At 35.0% G+C, this 22,289-nt stretch overlaps 1 protein-coding gene across 1 annotated transcript in view; it reads right to left on the reverse strand.

Annotated features, from left to right (window-relative positions):
• The window catches only part of LOC107656804 (sushi domain-containing protein 2-like), a 25,781-nt gene that overhangs the window by 2,122 nt on the left and 1,370 nt on the right, over positions 1–22,289 (reverse strand). Inside the window, exons 3-14 of the mRNA XM_016444751.1 lie at positions 21,617–21,765; positions 21,067–21,234; positions 19,956–20,130; positions 18,626–18,827; positions 18,329–18,414; positions 16,799–17,067; positions 15,881–16,024; positions 15,652–15,810; positions 14,455–14,703; positions 12,802–13,080; positions 11,660–11,836; positions 4,355–4,451 (exon numbers count right to left, since the gene is read on the reverse strand). Of these exons, the coding sequence (XP_016300237.1) occupies positions 4,355–4,451; positions 11,660–11,836; positions 12,802–13,080; positions 14,455–14,703; positions 15,652–15,810; positions 15,881–16,024; positions 16,799–17,067; positions 18,329–18,414; positions 18,626–18,827; positions 19,956–20,130; positions 21,067–21,234; positions 21,617–21,765 (2,154 nt within the window). The remainder of the gene's footprint in view (positions 1–4,354; positions 4,452–11,659; positions 11,837–12,801; positions 13,081–14,454; positions 14,704–15,651; positions 15,811–15,880; positions 16,025–16,798; positions 17,068–18,328; positions 18,415–18,625; positions 18,828–19,955; positions 20,131–21,066; positions 21,235–21,616; positions 21,766–22,289) is intronic.

Raw genomic sequence — 22,289 nt, forward strand, 5'->3', positions numbered from 1 at the left:
GTTAGGACCAGAATGAGGAACCATAATAGCACATTAGAGAGAGAGAGTGTGTGTGTGTGTCTGTGTCAGTGTTAATGACTTTGCAATGGGAGGGAGAAAGGCCTGCTGAGGCCTGCTGGGAAACCCAATCGCTGGAAAGTACCAGGGTGTCTGGGTCAGGTAAGCACGTAACTCACACACACAGATGAAAGCAGGAACAAAAGAAACACAACGATGCCGACACAGATACATATGTGGCGACATAAAGACAGACATACACATCACACACACACACACACACACAATCACAGTATACACATGTGTGCACAAAGAAGGAACTGAAGTGTAGTGGAAGTAACAGACAAATGGACATTTTTCCCAGAATTTTCTTTTTATCTGTGATCAAACTAAAACACTGTTGACCCATCTTTAAACCTTAACATGCCACAAAACCTGTCCCTAACCTTAACCGCATCTCACCTCAATAGCAGTAAAATTGTTTAGCAATACAACATGGATACAATAAATACATTGTACATTACTTTTTTTCTTTCATTTTTTTTTTTTACAAGCAGTAGTCAAAGGGATAGTTCACCCAAAAATTAAAATGAAAAAATGCACCAGAAGAGAAGTAATCGTTGAATGAAGTCACTATTTTTGTTTTCTTTGCACACAAAAAGTATTCTCGTAGCTTCGTAAAATTATGTTTTGAACCACCGATGTCACATGGACTGTTTTAACGATTTCTGTACTATCTCTGGGCCTTGACCACGGTAGAACCCTTGTCGTCTATGAAGGGTCAGAAAGCTCTCGGATTTCATCAAAAATATCTTAATTTGTGTTCCCGAATGTCTTACGGGTTAAGAATGACATGACGGTGAGTAATTAATGACCAAATTTTCATTTTGGGTGAACTACACCTTAAAAGACACTTAATATAAAGTATGACCTTAATATTTAATCCATATCTAAAAAAAAAAAGATATTCAGACTTGCTTTCAAAGAATATATCTTAAATTACCACAAACATAGAGAGGATAATTGGTATAGAGAATGAATGGATAGATATTGCAAATTATTATTATTATTATTATTATTATTATTATTCATTTAAAAAAATATCAAAATGTAATAAAGTTTATGCTTAAAATAAAAAATAAATGATTTTCTAATGGGATAAAAATAAACTTCTAAGCAATTCAGCTTCTCCAGGAGATTGACCTTTTTAGAATGTTTAAATATTTGTTCTAGAAATATTAGTTTTTTTCTCCTGTGTGTATCTATAGGATGACATTATATAGAATTTTTCTCATGCAATTCAGTGTACGTTTCGCGATCCTAATGGGGACACAAAAGTTTCCTCAGAAGAATAGTAAAAGAGTGTTTTACACTGATCTATTGTTCTTAAATTAAACTAGTAATGGCAGCAATACAATAACCTTAACTGTAACTCTGCCCCTTACAGATTCTTTCATTTGTAGTCAAAATTTATTTCAGTGCATTTATTAACCTATATATCATAGTGATGATGGTTGGTTTAAAATGTTTTACGAATATAGCTAGCAAATAAATAAATACATACATACATAAATTAAAATGAAACAAATCAAAATAACACGAACAACAGCTCTGTTGCAAAACATATTACGTTGCCTACCTAGCATAGACACCCTTACCAACACATTATAATTCTTTCCAAGATGGCTTTTCTAATTCTATCTGTAGAATGAGACATACTCAGTAGAAATGGAGTTTTTATATGTGACCGTATCATGTTGTTATTTATAAAACGGAGACAACCACTTTGTTGCAACCACAACTGATTCTGAGGAGCTACATTGTTTGGTGGAAGAATACTGTTTTTATTTATATCATTACACTTTATTTGCGTATTTATTTGGTTTATTTTGTGAAACCTTACTACGTATAACCGTTTTATAAAAGCAATAAGCCCCGTGAAGCCGTGGTTTACAATTAATTTATAACAGCTTATTCGCGTCGTACCTAACAACGCTCCTTAGCTGTTATAAATTCACTGTAAACCACGGCTTCACGGGGTTTAATGCTTTATTTAGCAACACTGTGATGTCAAACTCTATTGGAATCAATTGCGAGTTGTGAAGAGTGCTATTCTAATTCATTCGCCTATGAAGTTCCACTTAGGATGCTGCCTATGTAGGGAACTCAGGTTTTGAAGCAGAGCTATTGTGTCTTGAGTGAAGAGTTTACATATTTGAATGCTTATTTAAAGTGTCCTAGCATGAAGACAGAAAAACTAGAATGTGCCTGTGACACATATACCTGCATACAATGAGAGGCCCTGATTACTTGCCTGTATAACCACAAATATAGGGGTGTCACAGCCTTGAGTTTTATCAGTGCATTTGTAAAGGGTAGGAGAGCGGCGGTACATCTCTCTCAATACAGGTGTGCACTCTCTGATTACCTTCCCCCACAGGATGAAAGAGTGGTGGGTTTATGAGGGGCAGGTGAGACATATTACCCCCCATGGCTGAAACTCTAGACATGATCTAACTGACAGCTAGAGGCTTTACAACCGGGGGAAAGAGGAGAAAGGAGAGGGAAAATTACTAGAGTGGGGGGCGGAGAAGGTTAGCAGAGAAGAGTCAATGTCTTTTTTTTTTTTTTTGAGAATAATTATGTAATAACTATTTAAACTGACTCGACTTAAAAAAAAAAAAACTTAAACACAAATATATATGCATCTCTAATAGTAAATCTCGACGAGGAGAGATAAGTGGGTAATATAAATCATGCATTTACAGCAGAAAACTGTTGAATTCTATCATGTCTGGTTTTTTTCTGTGAAGAACATATATACGAGATGTATTTGGCCTATAGGTGAGCTTTAGGAGTTCATCTTTATCATATATCAAGATTATATATGACATGAGCAAACATTTGAGTTGGAAAGTTCAAACATAAACTACTCTCAGCAGAAAAAGCCTGTTTGACTGCAATAATTCAAGTTCCCTTTCATGGGAACTTCGAACTGCGTCCTCTAGGGGTCGCTATGGGGAACGCCTCGTCGTGACCCGTGTCTGAAGCATACATTGAAAAAACACCAACTCGTTGGCCGGCGACAGCCATGACGTCACTACCGGTGCGACTATAGTATAACTAGGCACCGGGAGCACACATCATTCTCTTCTTCGTCTTCATTGACTGTTCTGTTTGAAGCATGCATTCCAAGGAAAAAGTAAGAGCTATCTCTTTCATTATGGCGAGCACTAGCAGAGCATTTAGAAGGTGTGTGCGTCCGTGTCATCGCTATTTGACACCAGATGACAAACACGATCTATGTGGTATTTGTTTGGGCGAAGAGCACGCACGCGATGTCCTCGAGGGGGCAACCTGCGTGCATTGCGAGTTTTTTCCAATGAAAAAGCACCGTTCTCGTTTGTCTCTCTTTTCAAGTAAAGAGGGGCAGCCATCTGCTTCCCGCGGTTCAGGACCCGCTGCTGCTGAGGCACAGAGTGGTTCTGGCATGCACTCCCCTCAGCATGGCGGCGTGGGTATACCTGAGACGTTTTCTTTGAGACAAATCTAGAAAATACTGACTGGCATATTTAAAGGAATAGTTAAGCCAAAAAAATAACATTTTGTCATTACAGTATTTACTGTATGCAACATCATGATGTTTGAAACCCAATTCCTTTTTTTTTTTTTTTTTACACAAAAGACTATATCTTAGAGAATTGTACTGCACATTCTTTCCCATGCAATTTCAATAAATGAACAGATTATTTCAAGCAACATACAGGTATCCTAAAAGTGCTACATACACCTAAAATATCACTCAAAAAGATTTTTTAAAGAAATTAATATTTTTATTCAGCAAGGATGCATTAAATTGATCAAAAGTGACGGTAAAGACATTTTCAGATTTCTATTTCAAATAAATGCTGTTCTTGTTGCATATATTAATATTATGCAGCGCAAACTGTTTTCAACATTGATAATAATATTCAATGTTTCTTGAGCAGCAAATCAGCATATTAGGATCATGTTACGCTTTTTACAAATATATTCAAATAGAAAATAGTTATTTTTAATTGTAATAATATTTCACACCATTACTGTTTTTACTGTATTTTTGATCAAATAAAGGCAGCCTTGGTAAGCATAGTAGTTTATAACTTTAGCTATTCACGGGTATATAGTGTATATAGATATTTATTGGTATATTTAATATTGAACTAGGCATATTCAGACTCTTTGAATGACATGCAAATGAGTAAATGATGACAGGATTAACTTTTTTTCTCAAGTATTCTTTAAATAGTTAGATTTCAACAAATATTCAAAATACTTCTACTAAACAAATGAACAACAAAAACACATTTGTACTCACTTCTTCTGTTTCTTTGTGTACACAATGATTGCTATCACCATGACAACCAACGCCAACACCGCACCAACACTCCCCAAGACAATGGCCAACGTATTATCTGTAAATAAAGTAATGCATACTTCAAGTTAAATACTTTACCCAATGTAACTGAAAGAATACAACAGCTGGCAAGCAGTATCCAAACGTGCTTTGCATTTTAGTCAGTTGAGTGCTCTTGATAAATGGTTAAATAATCAGTGGAGCTTTCCAATGCAAATGAAACTGTGTCCTTTATTAGAACCACAAGTCTCTTTTGGCCTCAGGTGAAATTCCTGACTTGTCAAACAGGACGGAAGACATATTTGGTTAAACAATTTGTGAGCGTTTTTGCCAGGTGCATTTCGCATGTCGCTCTGACACTGGAGAAATCTTTCGACAAATCCAAAGCAAGCTGAAGGACACATGCACACAAACACACACACACAGCCTCTGATGTCCGGAGATCTTCCTGAAGTTTCCAATTAATAAACCCATATGTGGGTGATTATAGCTCTTGCTGACAAATTACTGCAGGATGAATGTGTTTATACGTAAGAGCCCCTGAACACAGGTTGATCAGAACCAGTCCCATTGAGAGGAACGTGCAAGCGTCATCTAATAAACCTTGTTGGGTCTTAGAATGTTGCTTTTGCATACTTAAGGTGTTCAATGGTGTTAAGTCCAAGTCAGCAATTACATTCTTAAATGTGACCCTGGACCATAAAACCAGTCATAAGGGTAAATTTTTCGAAATTGAGATGTATGCATCATCTGAAAGCTGGATAAATAAGCTTTCTATTGATGTATGGTTTGTTAGGGCAATATTTGGTCGAGATACAACTATTTGAAAATCTGGAATCTGAGGGTGCAAAAAAATCACCTTTAAAGTTGTCCAAATGAAGCTCTTAGCAATGCATATTACTAATCAAAAATTAAGTTTTGATATATTTACAGTAGGACATTTACAAAATATCTTCATGGAACATGATCTTTACTTAATATCCTAATGATTTTTGGCATAAAAGAAAAATCTATAATTTTGACCCATATTGTTGGCTATTGCTACAAATATACCCCAGCGGCTTAAGACTGCTTTTGTGCTCTAGGGTCACAAATGTGCTTTTGGGACAAGTCTTTGAGGTTTCTTTTGCTTGTTTTATTATCAGGTCCAAGTGTGCAGCACACGTTATGAAAAGCGAAGCCAAATCATTTCGATGGCTGGCTGCTGTTCAGCTCATAAACCCTGCCCTCTCCATGTAAACAAATGGGACGTGAGCCAAAAAAAATCTAATACATTTTTCCTAAAAGATGGTTTCCATTATTTTAGGTAGTTCTTATCATGCTGACGTATGTCCAAGTTCTAGTTTTTCTAAGCAGTTTGCAGTTTGGCTTCACTTTCCTATAGTGGAAGGAAGTGGTTTTAACAGTCTATGATCAGGTCAATCAGATGACTTCGAAAATTAATTGCACAGCTCTGCGTAAAGGCATGCAATACACTTTCTTTTTTTTTTTTTTTTTGAAGAACATTAGTATTAAGCAAGAAAGCAATAAATGTATCAAATGTGACAAAAAATCTATTTAAAAAAATACCTGTTGAACTTTCTATTCATCAAAGAATCCTAAGAATTTATTTTTATTTTAGTACCATTTAGATACTATTAGTTTTTTTTAATTATTTGAATTAGTTTATATTTTTATTTTTTCTGTTTTCATTTGAATTTAAGTTAAAGTTTTGTATTGTGTTTTTATTTCGTTTTTTTTAAATGTCTATATAGTTTTTATTCTTTTTCATTTTTTGGTTTTAATTTCAGTTATATTCTTTCAGTAGATCAAGCTAAACTAAAGGAGAATGAGAAATGCTGCCTTTGCAACTAGCTGAAATAACGTTTATAACGTTTATATTTAATTTAAAGTTTATTTAAAATAACGAAAAAGTTTTTTTATGGTTTTAGTTTCAGTTAACTATAACAACCTGTCACAGTTTTCACAAAAAAAAAAAAAAAAGTTAAAGCAGCACATTCATAATAATAATGTTTCTTGGGCACCAAATCGGCATATTAGAATGATTTCTGAAGGATCATGTGACACTGAATTAATGGCTGCTGAAAATTCAGCTTTGCCATCACAGGAATAAATTATATTTCAAACTATTGCAACAGAAAAGAATTATATATTTTAAATCGCAATAATATTTCACAATAACACTGTTTTTACTGTATTCTTAATCCACCAAATTCAGCCATGTTGAGCATAAGATACTTTTTTTGAATACAATAAAAAAATTATACCGATCCCAAACTTATGAGCAATTAAAAGCAGCACTAATAATACTCAGCGCTGTGGCTTCACTTCATAATGTTTACAGCATTGTCTTTGCTGCACTGCAAAGGTAGTGATGTCAACAGTGCAGACCTCATTGCTTTTGCACATGTTTTTCTAGCCCCTCAAATGCACTCGAGGGCTGCAGGTGACCTGGACCGATGCTGATGACACGTTGCCTTGGGAACAAGAAAAAGAGCAAGTTAGCGGCTAAACTCGCGCTGTCAGTTCGGTTCTGCATCATATTCCTACTCTCTCTGCAGCGGAGTTCAGTCTGTCACAATGCATTTTCACTGGCGGCTGTGTCCGTCATTTCTCTGTGCCCCCTCTCGTCATGCCGTTCTGCATCCTCCAGGGTCTCATTGGGATGTGCACTCATATGTGAGTGTCCTTTATGAATAAATATCTCTCTCAGTTCTTGGAATTTGTTCTTTTTCACGTCTACTGCTCTTCCTAATCGACTTCTTTGCTTCCCTGTAGCCTCCTTTTTCCCCATCTTGTGACTCTTTATGGAGAGAGAGTTATAACCAGTGTAATTCGACAAAGCGGTACAGCATCAGTGCCATATGTAGAGACTCAGGGCATCTGCAGAGCAGTGAAGCACACTTATACAAACACAGAGTCCAGATGGGCTTCATGAGGTCAGACCCAACAAAACAGCGCTATTGACTCTCAAAACTAGGGCTGCAACATCAATTCGATAAAATTGGTAATCAAACTGACAAGAATTAAATTAAATTAAATTTCATTACAGATTAGCTGGGTCCTTCAACAGGAACAATGCATTCCCATTTAAAAAATAATAATAATAACATTGTCTCGTTGTTAAAAATTGTGTATTTACAGGTTTTAAAACACACTTAGTTGTATATATATATACATATACATAATCAATTGAACACACATTAAATTCAATGTGTGTGTGTGTGTGTGTGTGTGTATATATATATATATATATATATATATATTCAATTGAACACATTAAGTTGAAGTTTTACGTGTGTGTGTGATGAAAATACAGTTAAAATGCTTTAAATTGATCAAAAGTGACAATAAGAAGATTTATAATGTTACAAAAAAAATGTATAGCTCAAATAAATGTTGCTCTTTTCATGGTATATACAAAAATATCAATCTGCTAAAAGTGTCATTCATTTGTAAAATTACATTACATTTTAAATGTATATACAGTATACATATTTTGTGTACTTTATCCTCGAAAGAGTTGTTTTCAACCAGATATCAGTTTCTTTCACAGAACAACAAACTGAATGCTAACCAGTCAGGTTTCAGGAGTGGCCATTCAACTGAGATTGCGCTACTGTCAGTCACGGAAGCCTTGCGGATTGCAAAATGACTAAATGTAAATGTAAATGTTATGTACTTTTAGAAAAATTGCAAAAAGAGCACCGGACAGGTGAACTCTTCTCCTCATAAAAACAGGAAATTTGCGAAATTAGAAAGATTACTGTGTGAAAAAAAATTAAAATTCCAGAACTCAATAATTACATTATTAACAAGTTCCAACATTATATCCATCTAATCCGGAACAAGAGCCATTTTTGATTACATCTGTAAAAAACAGATTTTGTTTCATTTCTTTAACTAGTTAAAATCACTGATTTATATTTGAAAAATTATGCATACATTATTTGGGAGATGTTTGAAATGATGATTAATTGAGGAAATAATTGACAGATTTTCAAAATAATTATTGCTTGCAGCCCTGCACATGCCACATGATTGTCCTTTTTGTTAACCTGCACTTTTCACTTCATTTCACCCTCACTTTGCTGCTTTTTGGTCCTCTGAATATGAACGGTGCTGGAATGCATGCAAATAACTAACCGTTGAGGGTTATTTGCTGGGGGTTCAGAGCGCTGTAATGGGAAGTCAATTACAGGCCCGGGCAGCTCTTTGATCCCAGCGCCACTGATATGCTCGAGGGGTATGTGGGCTAGAATGTCAACCTTTATCAGCCAGTAGCCAAAACAATAGAAAGAGAAGGAGAGAGCGAGAGAGGGAAAGCAGAGGAACAGATAAGAGGGAGAAAGCTCGCTGAGACCCCACATTGTTTTGCAACATGGGAGTAAACAGAGGTTTAGTGCGACTATCAATTCAAGTGGAGGTGGAGCCCTGAGTCCCTCGCTCACTATGACACATGTCAGCTCTTAAGAGCGCCAGACAAAGATAATGACTATAGACAAGCTCAAGAGCAACAGATATGGCCATACCATGAGAATGAAAAGATGTACATGTATGGAGGGGGGTTATCTGTAGGTTGTGCTTTCATGCTAACTAGAGCGGATCTGTGCGAATCCTTTATGACAGCTGAAAAATTACTTTTGCAAATGAAAAAACCCCACCAAACTGGTCCCACGTCATTCTCGTGAACAACACTGTGGATGTTAGTAGCTAAAAATACACATTCAAATTCAGAGAAGAGAGGGGAAAAACACTGATAAATCGCAATTAAAACCCAAAATTGAAATATGGCTTAGTGTGATTATCAAATCGCAAAAGCTGTGAGATGTCCTGCGTGTTTCAGAGTGAAGCGCGGCACTGTGTTCATTTACACGCAAGCGGCATGATCCGGTGTTTCTACTGTCTCAGAGCGGCTCAGTCTGCAGTAAATGCTGCTCCACATGAACTCCATCTCTACATCTGCTCTGAGTTTGGGTTGCTCATAGCATGCATTTAGGAACCCAACATGTGCCAACTATCTTTCCAAAATTGTAATGAGATGCGCTTAAAAACCGGCTGCTGTCAACAACAGTGAAGCTTTAAGGGCTCCCTGCGGGCTTCTGCCAAAATAAAAGCTTGACAGCTTTACATTTCAAAACAAAGAACTTGCAATTTCACTATAAATGCAAAAAAAAGTATTATATTATTTTTCTTAAAATGCAGGTGCGTAAGAGAGAAAATGAAGAGAAACACGTAGACAGAAAGAAAAAGGTAAAAGCGATGCCATAGAAGAACCCTTTTTGGTTCCACAAAGAAGCATTCAGTCAAAGGTTCTTTAAAGAACCATCTCTTTCTTACCTTTTTATAATCTGAAGAACCTTCTTTTCGCCACGAACCTTTTGTGAAACAGAAAGGTTAAAGGTTCTTTATGGAACCATGTAGACAAAAAAGGTTCTTCTATGGCATCGTGAAGCACCTTTATTTTTTAGAGTGTAGTCTGACTGCAGCGGTGTGAGCGGTGTGCAAGCAAACATATATCAAGAAAAATGCTCTCCTACAATTTCCTGATGATAGATAATGAGTTGTGAGGGATGGCGGTAATAAAAGAGTGCCTATACACAAACCTGTGAGTTCAATGAAAATCCTTTATCTGAAAGTTTCACAAATATGCTTATCAAGTTGGATAATAAACTCCACGATCATTAATCAATAAAGCCGATAACGGCTGCTTTATTGATTTTGAAATTGCACTGTACGCAATGTACTTCTACGACCAGCAAATACTGATCAATATCACGACTTCAAAGCTTCAAAGCACTGGCTGAACACCAACCACTACACTGCTATTTATTAGTTTCCCCAATATGAATTATCCAACATGTTTACAATAGCGTGCATTCAGTAAATTCAGCGCGAGATGGTTTGGCTCACAGGCCCGGTGTGTTGCTCTGTTTTGGCTCTCGGGTTACGCAGCGAACCAGCGGGGGATGAATTCTCTGCAGCTGCGGAGCAGATACACGCTTCATGTGTTTGATGGAGAGAGTCCAGATCAGATTCTAAACAGATCCATCCTGAAGATGCCTATCGAGGGGAAGTATGCCGCTCCGCTCTGATGAGACCGAGGGGTCAAGAGTTAACAAGCGCAAGTACATCCAGGTTTGTCTGTGCGACTGCTGCGCTCTCATGACCGGTCTGTTTGACAAGACGAGTCTCTTGTCTTAGGCCCTGTACTGCTTTTGAACTTTCTATTCATCAAATAATCCAGAAAGAAATGTATCAAGGTTTCCAAAAAATATCAAACAGCACAATTGTTTTCAACACTGATAATAATAAGACATATTTTTCTGAGCAGCAAATCAGCATATTAGCATGATTTCTGAAGGATCATGTGACACTGAAATCTAGAGTAATGATGCTGAAAATTCAAAGGAATAAATTCTATAAAAAATAAACCTAAACAGAAAACAGTTTTTGTAAAAGTTATTTTATTTCTAAACAAATAAATGCAGCCTTGAAAGCCCATAAAAAAATTGAATGGTAGAGACAGCAATTATTCGACTCATATATGTAAAATCATCTATTCATAATGGAATATGGAGGAAAAGTAAAAAAAACAAAGAATTACCTTGCGTTTTGTGTCCCTGTCCCCACACTCTTCTGAAGGATCATGTGACACTGAAGTCTAGAGTAATGATGCTGAAAATTCAAAGGAATAAATTCTATAAAAAAAAAACCTAAACAGAAAACAGTTTTTGTAAAAGTTATTTTATTTCTAAACAAATAAATGCAGCCTTGAAAGCCCATAAAAAAATTGAATGGTAGAGACAACAATTATTCGACTTATATATGTAAAATCATCTATTCATAATGGAATATGGAGGAAAAGTAAAAAAAACAAAGAATTACCTTGCGTTTTGTGTCCCTGTCCCCACACTCTGGAATTCTATTCCCAAACACATTCGTGATCTTTATTCGCTACAAGATTTCAAAACCCACCTTAAAACATAGCTTTTCCTTTCTTGTTTCTCTGATCTCATGCCATGGATTTCATGTTTATCTGTATTTTGTTTTTCTGTCATGTTTATCAGTTCTGATATTGTAAAGTGACCTTGAGTTTGCAGAAAGGTGCTATATAAAATAAACATTATTATTATTACCTACTAAAGCCTTCTAGTATCTCAAGAGGATATGAACTTTAAAAAGGGAAACACTGCCATCTAGTGGTTTGCAACAACTTGTCTGTGAGTCATTCGTCACAGGATTTTCTTTTTCACTTTTACCTACCAGCCACACAGTGTGTATCTTCTCCAGACCACTCGCCGTCTGCTTGACATGTGTGTTCTTGAGACCCGTAGAGACTGTATCCACTGTTACATGAGAATGTGACCTTTGCCCCTTCAAGGTACAAGGTTCCTTCCTTCTGACCGTGGTTAGGTGGTGACAACCAACCACAGGATTGCACTGAGATCACAAAATCACAGCCGTTACAAAACTATATAGAGATATTATACAGATAACAGTCAGATGATATGCAAGTCTCCAATGCTTTATAACTGAGATATGGTCAGAGAGCACAGTTTTAATAGTGTGCCGCTGGTATTTAATCTGCATATGATGCTGTTTAAAATTCAGCAAACAGCTGAAGGTTGTTTTGATGTCACTATGTAATGCTGGCATTGGTCTTTATCCTCATAACCAGTTATAAATGCATAGCATTTGATAAGACTTATATGAGCATGTTGTAAAAATCTTAAAAAGCACAAAAACAAGCTTCAGGTGACCACAGTACGCACCTATTTAGAATAGAATAAAATAAAATAAAATAAAAATAATAAAATAAATAAAATAAAATAAAATTTTAACATAAAAATGTAAAATACAATTTTAATATAAAAATTTAAAATCTAATTTAAAAATATATTTTTATAATTAAAATTAAATATACCACAAAATTTCTGTTGTAAATTGAAGCATTAGTCACAAAAGGCTGTTGTTGCAGTAATTTTATCATGTGTTTTTTAGGCTTAATGCAAGAAAATTTTATCAATATTAGCCAAAATGATAAAAATTATTATTATTATTATTCAATCAAATGTGCTTCATTAGTCATTTCATTAACTACCAGCTGTAGGCGGTATGTGGTGCCATAGAAATAATTGATGCATGAATGCATAATTCATCTGATGAGTACATACTGTATATAGGTTATACAAAAAAAACATCAACTTTGAACGTGGCTCATCCAGTTCGATTTCAGGGCCAGAAATACACGGATTATAAAATGAATTTTTGTGAGATGCCGCCTAAATCACACATATAGAAGTCTGGGAAAGAAAATACTGTAATTACCACTCCTGCAAAAAAAAAAATCTAAATTTACATGAAGCTTTTGCACAATAGGTTCCCAGTGAAACTGCTCCACTTACCAGGCTCCAGAGCTTTCTTGGTGGACGTATGGCTCCGGTAGGCCAACAGTGTGGCATTGCCTTGTTCCAGACTGCGCATGCTTAGTGCGTCGTATTTACAGAACGAAGCCCCCTCTCCGGCACAGAGGCTCAGCACCGGCTCTAGCAGGGGGTCCTCTGGGTCTTCAGTCACCGAAAAGTTTGGCATGAAAGACGGATCATGTTTTGGGGCATAGTAATATTCATTCAGGAGGTAGGTTGAGTCGTAAGTAAAGAGTGAAGTCTCATTCGTAACGGCCCCTAGAGAAGAAAAACACATGGCATTTTGTGAGGCAAAAGATTTCAACTATTCACTCAGAAAAAAAAGGTACAAAAGCTGTCACTGGGGCGGTACCTTTTCAAAAGGCACACCTTTGTACCTAAAGAGTCCATATTGGTACCTTAAAGGTACATATTAGTACCTAAAGTGTACATATTAGTACCTAAAAGGTACAAAAAGTGTCCTTTTTGAAAAGGTACCGGCCCAGTGACAGCTTTTGTACCTTTTTTTCTGAGAGTGTATAGGATGACATTTTACAAATTACTTTATGTATTCTCATGTTTTTAAAACAGTATTAAATGAAATGCTGCTCTCAAAACCAGAGCAGTTTTAATTGCTTCCGCTCTAGCTGTTCTTGTGCAATTAAATCTAATTCACCTATTTTCTGAAACCACTATAGAACTTCAATGACACTTACTGTAGTTACTGTAGCTGATCTGATTTTTATAACGATTTTATTCATAGACAACAAGTGTAGACAGCAATTGGGATTTTTTTCATCGCAACTAAATAAATATATAACAACAATGAAACACTTCAAAAAGGGACATCTGCATTTACAGTATTTATGTGACAGACTAAATCTGTGATTCCATTAAAGCCACATGAAAGTCACAAAATAAATATGAAACGGCTTTGAATTAGTAAACTGTAGCTTTACAACAGATGGAGCCTTTCTTAAATACAGTAAATGTAAAGTAAACAGTGTTGGGGGTAACATATTACAAGTAACGCAATCAGATTACTTTTATCAAGTAACTAGTAAAGTAACGCATTACTTTTTAATTTACAAGAGAATATCGGAGTTACTTTTTCAAATAATTTGTTAAACAACACAAATATCCTTTATGTATTTAATCCCATTCTATTAACCAATGTCTTTGCTTCTGACCTTCGATGATCCAGTTCAACCGTACTAATAAGCACAAATTACTCTAGACAAACATTTGTGTGTCTTCTTCTGCATTCTACTGTACGGACGTAAATGTACTTTCCCTTCAGCCTGAGGCTTATTCATTTCACTTTTGGTGTGAAAAGGCTTTTATATTTGCCAAAAATATAACTTTTTTATTTTAAAAGCAAACAAGCAAGCCCTGTCCAGAATTAAAAAGTAACGCAAAAGTAACGTAACGCATTACTTCCCATAAAAAGTAACTAAGTAGCGTAATTAGTAACTTTTTTATGGAGTAACGCAATCTTGTAATGCATTACTTTTAAAAGTAACTTTCCCCAACACTGAAAGTAAATGATATCAGATGACAAGCAGTATAAATAGTCATTTCAGATTCCTTCAGTTTCATCAGGCACTGACTGAACTGGCAGTAAAGCAATGTAAAAGTGATGCAGTTACTCACAGCCAGCACAATAGGTGAATATGTCCAGTGCACTGCTATTGAGAGGGATGATCACTCCATTACTAGAGGTCAGATCATCTTCAGGGTCGTCATTCATTGTGCCGAGCAGCCCTAGCGTGTGGTTCTGTAAGTCATGTGGCAGTAAAACGGTAAAGGTCATGACCCCTTCATCTGCCCTGACCTCTAACCCCGTCCCCGACGGAAACATCACAGTCACATTAGTGGCTTTAGGGGAAAAAACAAAAACACCTGGGACAAGACACAAAAAAACAGACAACACGTAACATAAATCAGTCTGCCAAGCATAACAGATCATGATTTTTCGTCTTGTACATCTGCTGAAATAATATTAACATTAAACAGTATTAACAGAAAGTATGAAGGTCAATGATTACATTTATGTAAATGATAAATTATGTCTATACTTTAATACATTAATTTATTTAGCAAACATTGTTTGTAATAAACTCACTACTCTGAAAAAATAGAGAAAAAAAAGAAACTTACCATAAATAAATTATTTAAAGATACAAATATGTGAGCCTGGAGCTCAAAAGCAGTCTTAAGTCGCTGGGGTATATTTGTAGCAATAACCAAAAATACATTGTATGGGTCAAATATTTGAGAGAAATAGGCCTTTTGTGTACATAGAAAAAGTCTTAGATCTTTGAGTTCAGCTCATGAAAAATGGGGGCAAAAACAAAAGTGTTGCATTTATAATTTTGTTCAGTGTATTTTAGTTTTACTGATAACTAACTGTTGAAGAGACTAATTAAAATTGCCAATTTTGATCAATTGTTTGCCAATAAGTATGCATTTTACAAGAATACACTACTGTTCAAAAGTTTGGGTTTGTTAAGATTTTTTTAAATTTTTATAAAACTTTTTTTTATTAAAAAAAGACTGCATTAATTTGATTTTAAAAAAATACAGTAAAAACAGTAATGTTGTAAAATATTATTACAATTTAAAATAACTGTTTTATATTATAATATATTTTTAAGAGCAATTTATTACTGTTACTTATTTACCACAAAACTGAATTTTCATCAACTATCAGTCTAGTCTTTTGTGTCACATGATCCTTCAGATATTTCTAATATACTGATTGGGTGCTGAATTTTATTTATTTATTTTGTACTTCTAAACTGTGCTTGGCTAAAGCTGACTTTGAGAGGATAAATAAACTGGTCTTACCCGAAAGGTCGATCCATTTTTGCTCAGAGAAGGAAAGCACCTGTTGGTTCATTAAGACCTGCAGCTCATCTACTTGGTCTCCGAGACGCACCTCGATGACATCAGAGTCGTTCTCCTTCATGGCCACCGAACTGAGTCGTGTCGCCATAGCAACAGTACCTGGAAGAACAGTGTTCTTAGCCCAGGTCTGATTCAATCCATCCTTAATACGGAAGCTTGCAGAACTCACCGTTCTCAAATCTCATTGGTTCAGTCCTGCCTTGCACAGACAGCTCATGGTCTGAGGAGTAAACCAGAATGTACTCTCCTTTCCCATTGAAGGTGAAAGTCACACCATCGAATGTCATAAAGTGGGGGTCACCAAGTACAGCAGCTAATGAAAAGAAGGGATTATTAAAATATAAAATACTTTAAAATAAAAAGCATTAAATAAAACTATAAAATAAAATAAAATAAAATAAAATAAATAAAAAGCCTGAAATAAAACTACAAAATAAAATAAAAAATAAAAAGCATAAAATACAATTATAAAATAAAATAATAAACAAAACAAAAAGCATGAAATAAAACTCTAAAATAAAATACAAAACATTAAATAAAACTATTAAATAAAATAAAATAAAAAGCATGAAATAAAGTTAAAATAAAATAAAAAGCATTAAATAAAGTTATAAAATAAAATAAAAAGCATTAAATAAAACAATAAAATACAATAAAACACAATACAAATAAAATAAAAAGCATTAAATAAAAATATAAAATAAAATAAAAAACATTAAATAAAACAATAAAATAAAATAAAATAAAATAAAAATATAATAAAAAGCATTAAATAAAATTATAAAATTAAATAAAAAATGTAATAAAAAGCATTAAATAAAACAATAAAATTAAATAAAAAACATCAAATAAAACTATAAAAAAAACATTAAATAAAACTATAAAATAAAATAAAAAGCATTAAATAAAACTACAAAAAAAATAAAATAAAAATATAATAAAAAGCATTAAATAAAACTTCAGAATAAAATAATAAAATAAAAAGTATCAAATAAAATTATAAAATAGAAAATAAAATAAAAAGCATTAAACAATAAAAAAAATAAAAAAATAAATGAAATAAATGTGTTACAGATATTGTCTTTACCGACTCTAGGAGGATGATATGTTCTGCAGTCACTGGACGGGCGGTGAGTGAAGTAGTATCTGCAGTTGTCTGACCACAGGCAGCAGTAGTAGAAGCTGATGACATCATACTTCCAGTGAGAGAACCCTGGAACTCTGGGTGGTTTCTTGTATGGCGGCTCGCCCCAGTCGTGCCCTCGATCTGGGGTGCTGCCACCGATAGAGTCTCCCGTGAGCACCTGAGCTCCAGCGCTGTCATAACAACACTGCTGACCCGCACCATACTCGGGACTGCAAGACAAAAAATACATCAACAGACTAAATATGACACACAAAATTAAATCTATTTACATGAATGAGAATGCATTATAAAAAAGTTACGTTTTGGACACTGCATACTGTCTACTTTGTGATTCTATTATTGTCTAATGTACACACATGCACTGATAACAACATAAAATAATAATAAAATTAGTGATAGATCAATATATTGGGTAAGTACATTACAAAATGTACTTACAACCTAGTGTATAGATGATCTGCATTTTATTATTTTAATTGAATCTTAAATAATTTATAATAATGACACAAAAATTTATCAATTTTCCATGCCACAATGTGCACACACACACACAAAAATATGAAGAAAAAAAATCAGCTGTCAATAGGTAATTAAAATAATGAAATAAGCATAAATAAGCATTATTTGTAACTAACTGCATGATTTTTTGCTGTACATTTCTGTCATAGTCACCACACACAAAAATATGAAGAAAAAAAATCAGCTTTCAATAGGTAATTAAAATAATGAAATAAGCATAAATAAGCATTATTTGTAACTAACTGCATGATTTTTTGCTGTACATTTCTGTCATAGTCACCACTAATAACCTACTCCTAAATATAATGTAGAAATTTGAAATTTTCTGTAAAGCTGCTTTGCAATGATTTGCATCGTGAAAAGCGCTATAGAAATAAACTTGAATTGAATTGAATTGAAATAAATCAAATCACACACAAGCACAAATCAAGAGAACATCAACTTGCATGATGGTTTGCTCACAGATTTTACACAAACAACCATTTGAAAGACAAAAATATACATTTGATAAGACATACTTGAGTAGAATTTCTCAATAGAGATGGCTAATCTCCAAATTGTTTGCCGGCGTTTTCAGATCATCAGCGCTTTTCCCATAATGTTTTGCCAGGTAAATGAAGTAAACCATTGGGCAGAAAATGCATCGATTTAAGCGAAAGGCTTGTTTCAGGATAAATAACCAGTGGGCAAATATCGCAGATGATTATGCTTAATATATCGAGAGAAGCAGAAATTGCAATCACAGTTAAATATGATTTATCGTGTATGCTGAACTGACTCAAGCTATTGTTCTTGTACAGCAGAATTTGCTGTATCGCTATAGTTAAGTCTATAGTAAGTCTCCATAGTTAAGTTTCCATCCACACTATTTTCATGTTTATCACTAAGCTGATTTGACACAATCTGTGTTGCATAAACCTCTATAGAAGTAAAGGTGACTTGACATATTACCTGCCCTGAATGGCTCTGACGCAGTGAACCGCACCTGGATGGTAAACACAGAAACTACCTGCCTCGATATCACAGCCATAATCGGTCTGAAAAATAAACACACAACTCATCAAAAGGAGCTCTAATATAGACACTTAAATATATGTAGCTATATTACGTTTAATTAAAGCGGTTTCACCAATGCATCTATGATTACAAATATAAATGGGTGGAATTCTCAAATAATTCTGATGTTGCTAGTGTTGCACACTGTGGTGTCTAAAACAATGTCAGATTGATTTATTGCTCTACACCTACATGAAATCTTCCGGTGTCAGCACGGGCCTGGGCCAATGTGCAGGGGCAATCGGTGATCTCAGTCAGGAAGTTGGGCATTGCTTTCTCTTCTTTATCCCAACTGATGCACTTCTCCAGGGCCCAGCCTGCAGAGTCCTTCCTGAAGGCCTCCTCAAGATGCCAGGCGATCGCATGCGCTTCACTCCACAGGGCGTTAACATTCCTGCACACACAAAAAAAGAATGTCTTTATTCAAACATTTGGATACTGGAACCATAATATTTTACACCATTTAATTATAAAAACTATAAAATACTATAACTATATAAATACTAATACTGTTGGGGAGTAACTAGTTACATGTAACATAATTACATCATTTAATTACAAAATAAACGGGTTACACTTTATTTTAAGGTGTCCTTGTTACAATGTAATTATACATTTAAGTACTGAGTAATATTAATTAAATACATGTACTTACTATATGGTTAGGGTTAGGATTAGAGTTTGGCTCAGGGTTACTTGCATGTAATTATGCATAACTTATTGTTATTATAAAAGTAAGTAGATGTAACGTGTAACAAGGAGGACACCTTAAAATAAAGTGTTACCAATAAATGTAACTGTAACCTGTTACAGTTACGGAGAAAAAAAGTGTAATTAAATTACAGTTACTTATTAAAATGTTAACGATTACAAAGGGGGGTTACATCTGAATATTTTTCAAACATACATGTTTGATTGATTTCTTTCCCACATTGCATTGACTGCTCTAAAATATGAGACACCAATGTTTCAGGAGTTTAGGACACATGCTTATTTGATAACTGTTTTAGTTCCTATTTGGATTTATGTATATGCTTTATTTTTTAAGGTTTTTTAAGACACTGATGCCAGCGTTTCCTGTCATAGTTATGCAAAGATTTGATTTCAAAAACAGTATCATAGCTATTAAAACAGATCTTGTTATGATTTTAAATATGTATTTAACCTCAGAATGATCATAAGGTAAAAAGAGGTTCTAAAGTCTGATTTTGTGGTGGCTGTGCTTTAAAATGAAATGATTTATGATCTTAATTCATGTGATAGACAATTACAGAAGTCTACTCTAAGGTTAACCCGGCTTGGTTTAAATGTTTCAAAATGATTAACAGTTGAAAGCATTCGTTAGAAATTTAGGAAAGTAATTGAGAAGTAATCAGTTACATTACTTTAATTAAGTAATTGAAATAGTTACACTACTTATTACATTCTAAATAGGGTAACTTATAAGTTGTAACCTATTACATTTCCAAAGTAACCTTCCCAAAACTGTGCATGTCTAATATTAACTAATAAAAGCTCTTACTGGGCTCCGTCTGGTTTAGTGCTGGGGCTGACCCGTATGCTCCCTATGTCCCAAAGGAAGTATGGTTTTTCGGCGATCTGTGGGGTGAAACTGAAAACTCCACTGTTGGGTACATCCCTGCCCACGGTGTACAGATACTTCCACTCCGCCTCCCAGTTCGCAGAATATTCCTCTCCTGTTAGTTTATCATAATAATATATTATCTTCTGTATGCATTTTCAATAGACAGTTATAATGATAAACAGACTGGTAGACAGATATATATAGACAAAGAAATTGAAAGACAGACAAACAGAAACGCCAAAAGAAAGAACAACAGATTGACCATCAGAGAGAAAGACAGAAAGACCAACAGACAGAAAGGCAGAAGGAATGACAGACATTCTTTTGAATAGACTAGAAAATTATGTTGGCATTAGAGGAAGTGCATTGGCATGGTTCAAATCGTACTTATCTGACCGCCATCAATTCGTGGCAGTGAATGAAGAGGTATCATACCAATCACAAGTGCAGTATGGGGTACCTCAAGGCTCAGTACTAGGACCGTTACTTTTCACGCTCTACATGTTACCCTTGGGAGATATTTTTTTAGGAAACGGTGTTAGCTTTGAACGACTGACCGAGAGAATAACAGAAAGAAAAAAACAAAACAAACAGAAAGACAACAGACAGAAAGTCAGAATGAACGGCTGACAGGAAGAACAACATGAAAGAATGATAGACATGCAGAAAGACTAAATGAACGACCGACATAAAGAAAAACTGACAGACAGAATAATAGAGCAACGCAAATATCAGAAAGAACAACTGACAGACAGAATAACAGAACGACTCAGAGACAGAATGACAAAACAAACAACCGACAGAAAGAACAACAGACAGAAATAATACAATACAACACTATTATTGCACTAGTACACACTTCGTTACAAGTAGTAACAACCATCAGACAGAAAGACACAACAGCTGACAGACAGAAAAACAGTACAAAAGGCAGACAAAAAGAAGAACCAACAGACAGAATTACAGAATGACAGACAGAACAACCGACTGACTGACCAACAGACAGACAGAATGAACAAAAAATTAGTGGATGGATGGATGGACTCACCAGTCTCATTGTAACCCCACAGCTCGATGTTGACTCTTTCTGCCTTTATTAGAGATGAGATCCAGATCATCTCTAGATCCCCGCTGACGTCAGGAGTGCCATAGTACTGCCACTGTTTGTCATTGACCAGAATGATCTTATAATCAGGACCCAGCTTACTGTGGTGGACTAATCAATCAGACAGAGCATCAATCAGTCTTATCTTAAAAAGAAACTCTTCTACATTAAAACTAAAATATTGCAGTGAACTTGCTAATATCATATGCTTCAGGAGGTCTGACAACAATATCTAATCAGGCCACTATGCAATAACCATACGAACATAACTGATATTAGCTAGGAACAAGACTGAAGGAATGTTCTAGAAAGGAATGCAAGTCATTCAAAAGAAATGTCTCCAAGGTTAACAAATAATGTCACAATACTTTTGAAATGGCATGCATTTGAATCAGATTATTTGGAATAACTTTCACTGATGAATAAGAAGTATGCAAATAAGGTACACTTTCATTGACTTTCCCTCAGTGTGCATTATGATTCTGTAGCTCACCTGAGAGCCACCGCCCTGATCTGTCAAAGCTGACTCCATCTGTGGACACCTCAAAAGAGATCCAGCCTAACTCGTAGAGCAGAGGAGTGATACAGTGACCCACTCCGCTCTCATCCACATAGCCCTCCGTCAGAATCTCTGAGTCAAACCTGTAAAACACACTGTGCTCAGCACTGTAGCACTGATCATATCTGATACACTTATTAATTTAGCATGCACTTGTATTCACAGCGACTGAGGAATACAAAACAATTCACCCTAAAGTGGCAGTAACATGAGAACCTTTCCATCTTATCTCATTCAGCCTTCACCACAGCCACTTGCTGTGCCAAATAAACCTTGTAAACTCAGACTTTGTCCTTGAGGATTTGGGAGGAACAAAATCAAGAGCAAAACCTTGAGCCAAAACTCCCTTAATGCCATAAAAATTATATGTGATTGCTGAACATTGTGCATTAGTATTCGGTTCTTGCAAGTGTATTACTATATAATATTACTTCTAGACAACCTATTTATATTGCTATGTGATTCATATGAATAGGTATTCTTACGGAAAACTCTCTATTTGTTCTGTTTGTCACTCCAAAACATCATATGCATTTGGAAATTGCTTATAAGTTATTTCATCATATGCTTAAACATTAAGATTTGTACTCATGGAAATTACTAAAGT

The sequence above is a fragment of the Sinocyclocheilus anshuiensis genome, unplaced genomic scaffold, assembly GCF_001515605.1.
Source record: "Sinocyclocheilus anshuiensis isolate Anshui unplaced genomic scaffold, SAMN03320099.WGS_v1.1 scaffold1136, whole genome shotgun sequence".
NCBI lineage: Eukaryota > Metazoa > Chordata > Actinopteri > Cypriniformes > Cyprinidae > Sinocyclocheilus > Sinocyclocheilus anshuiensis.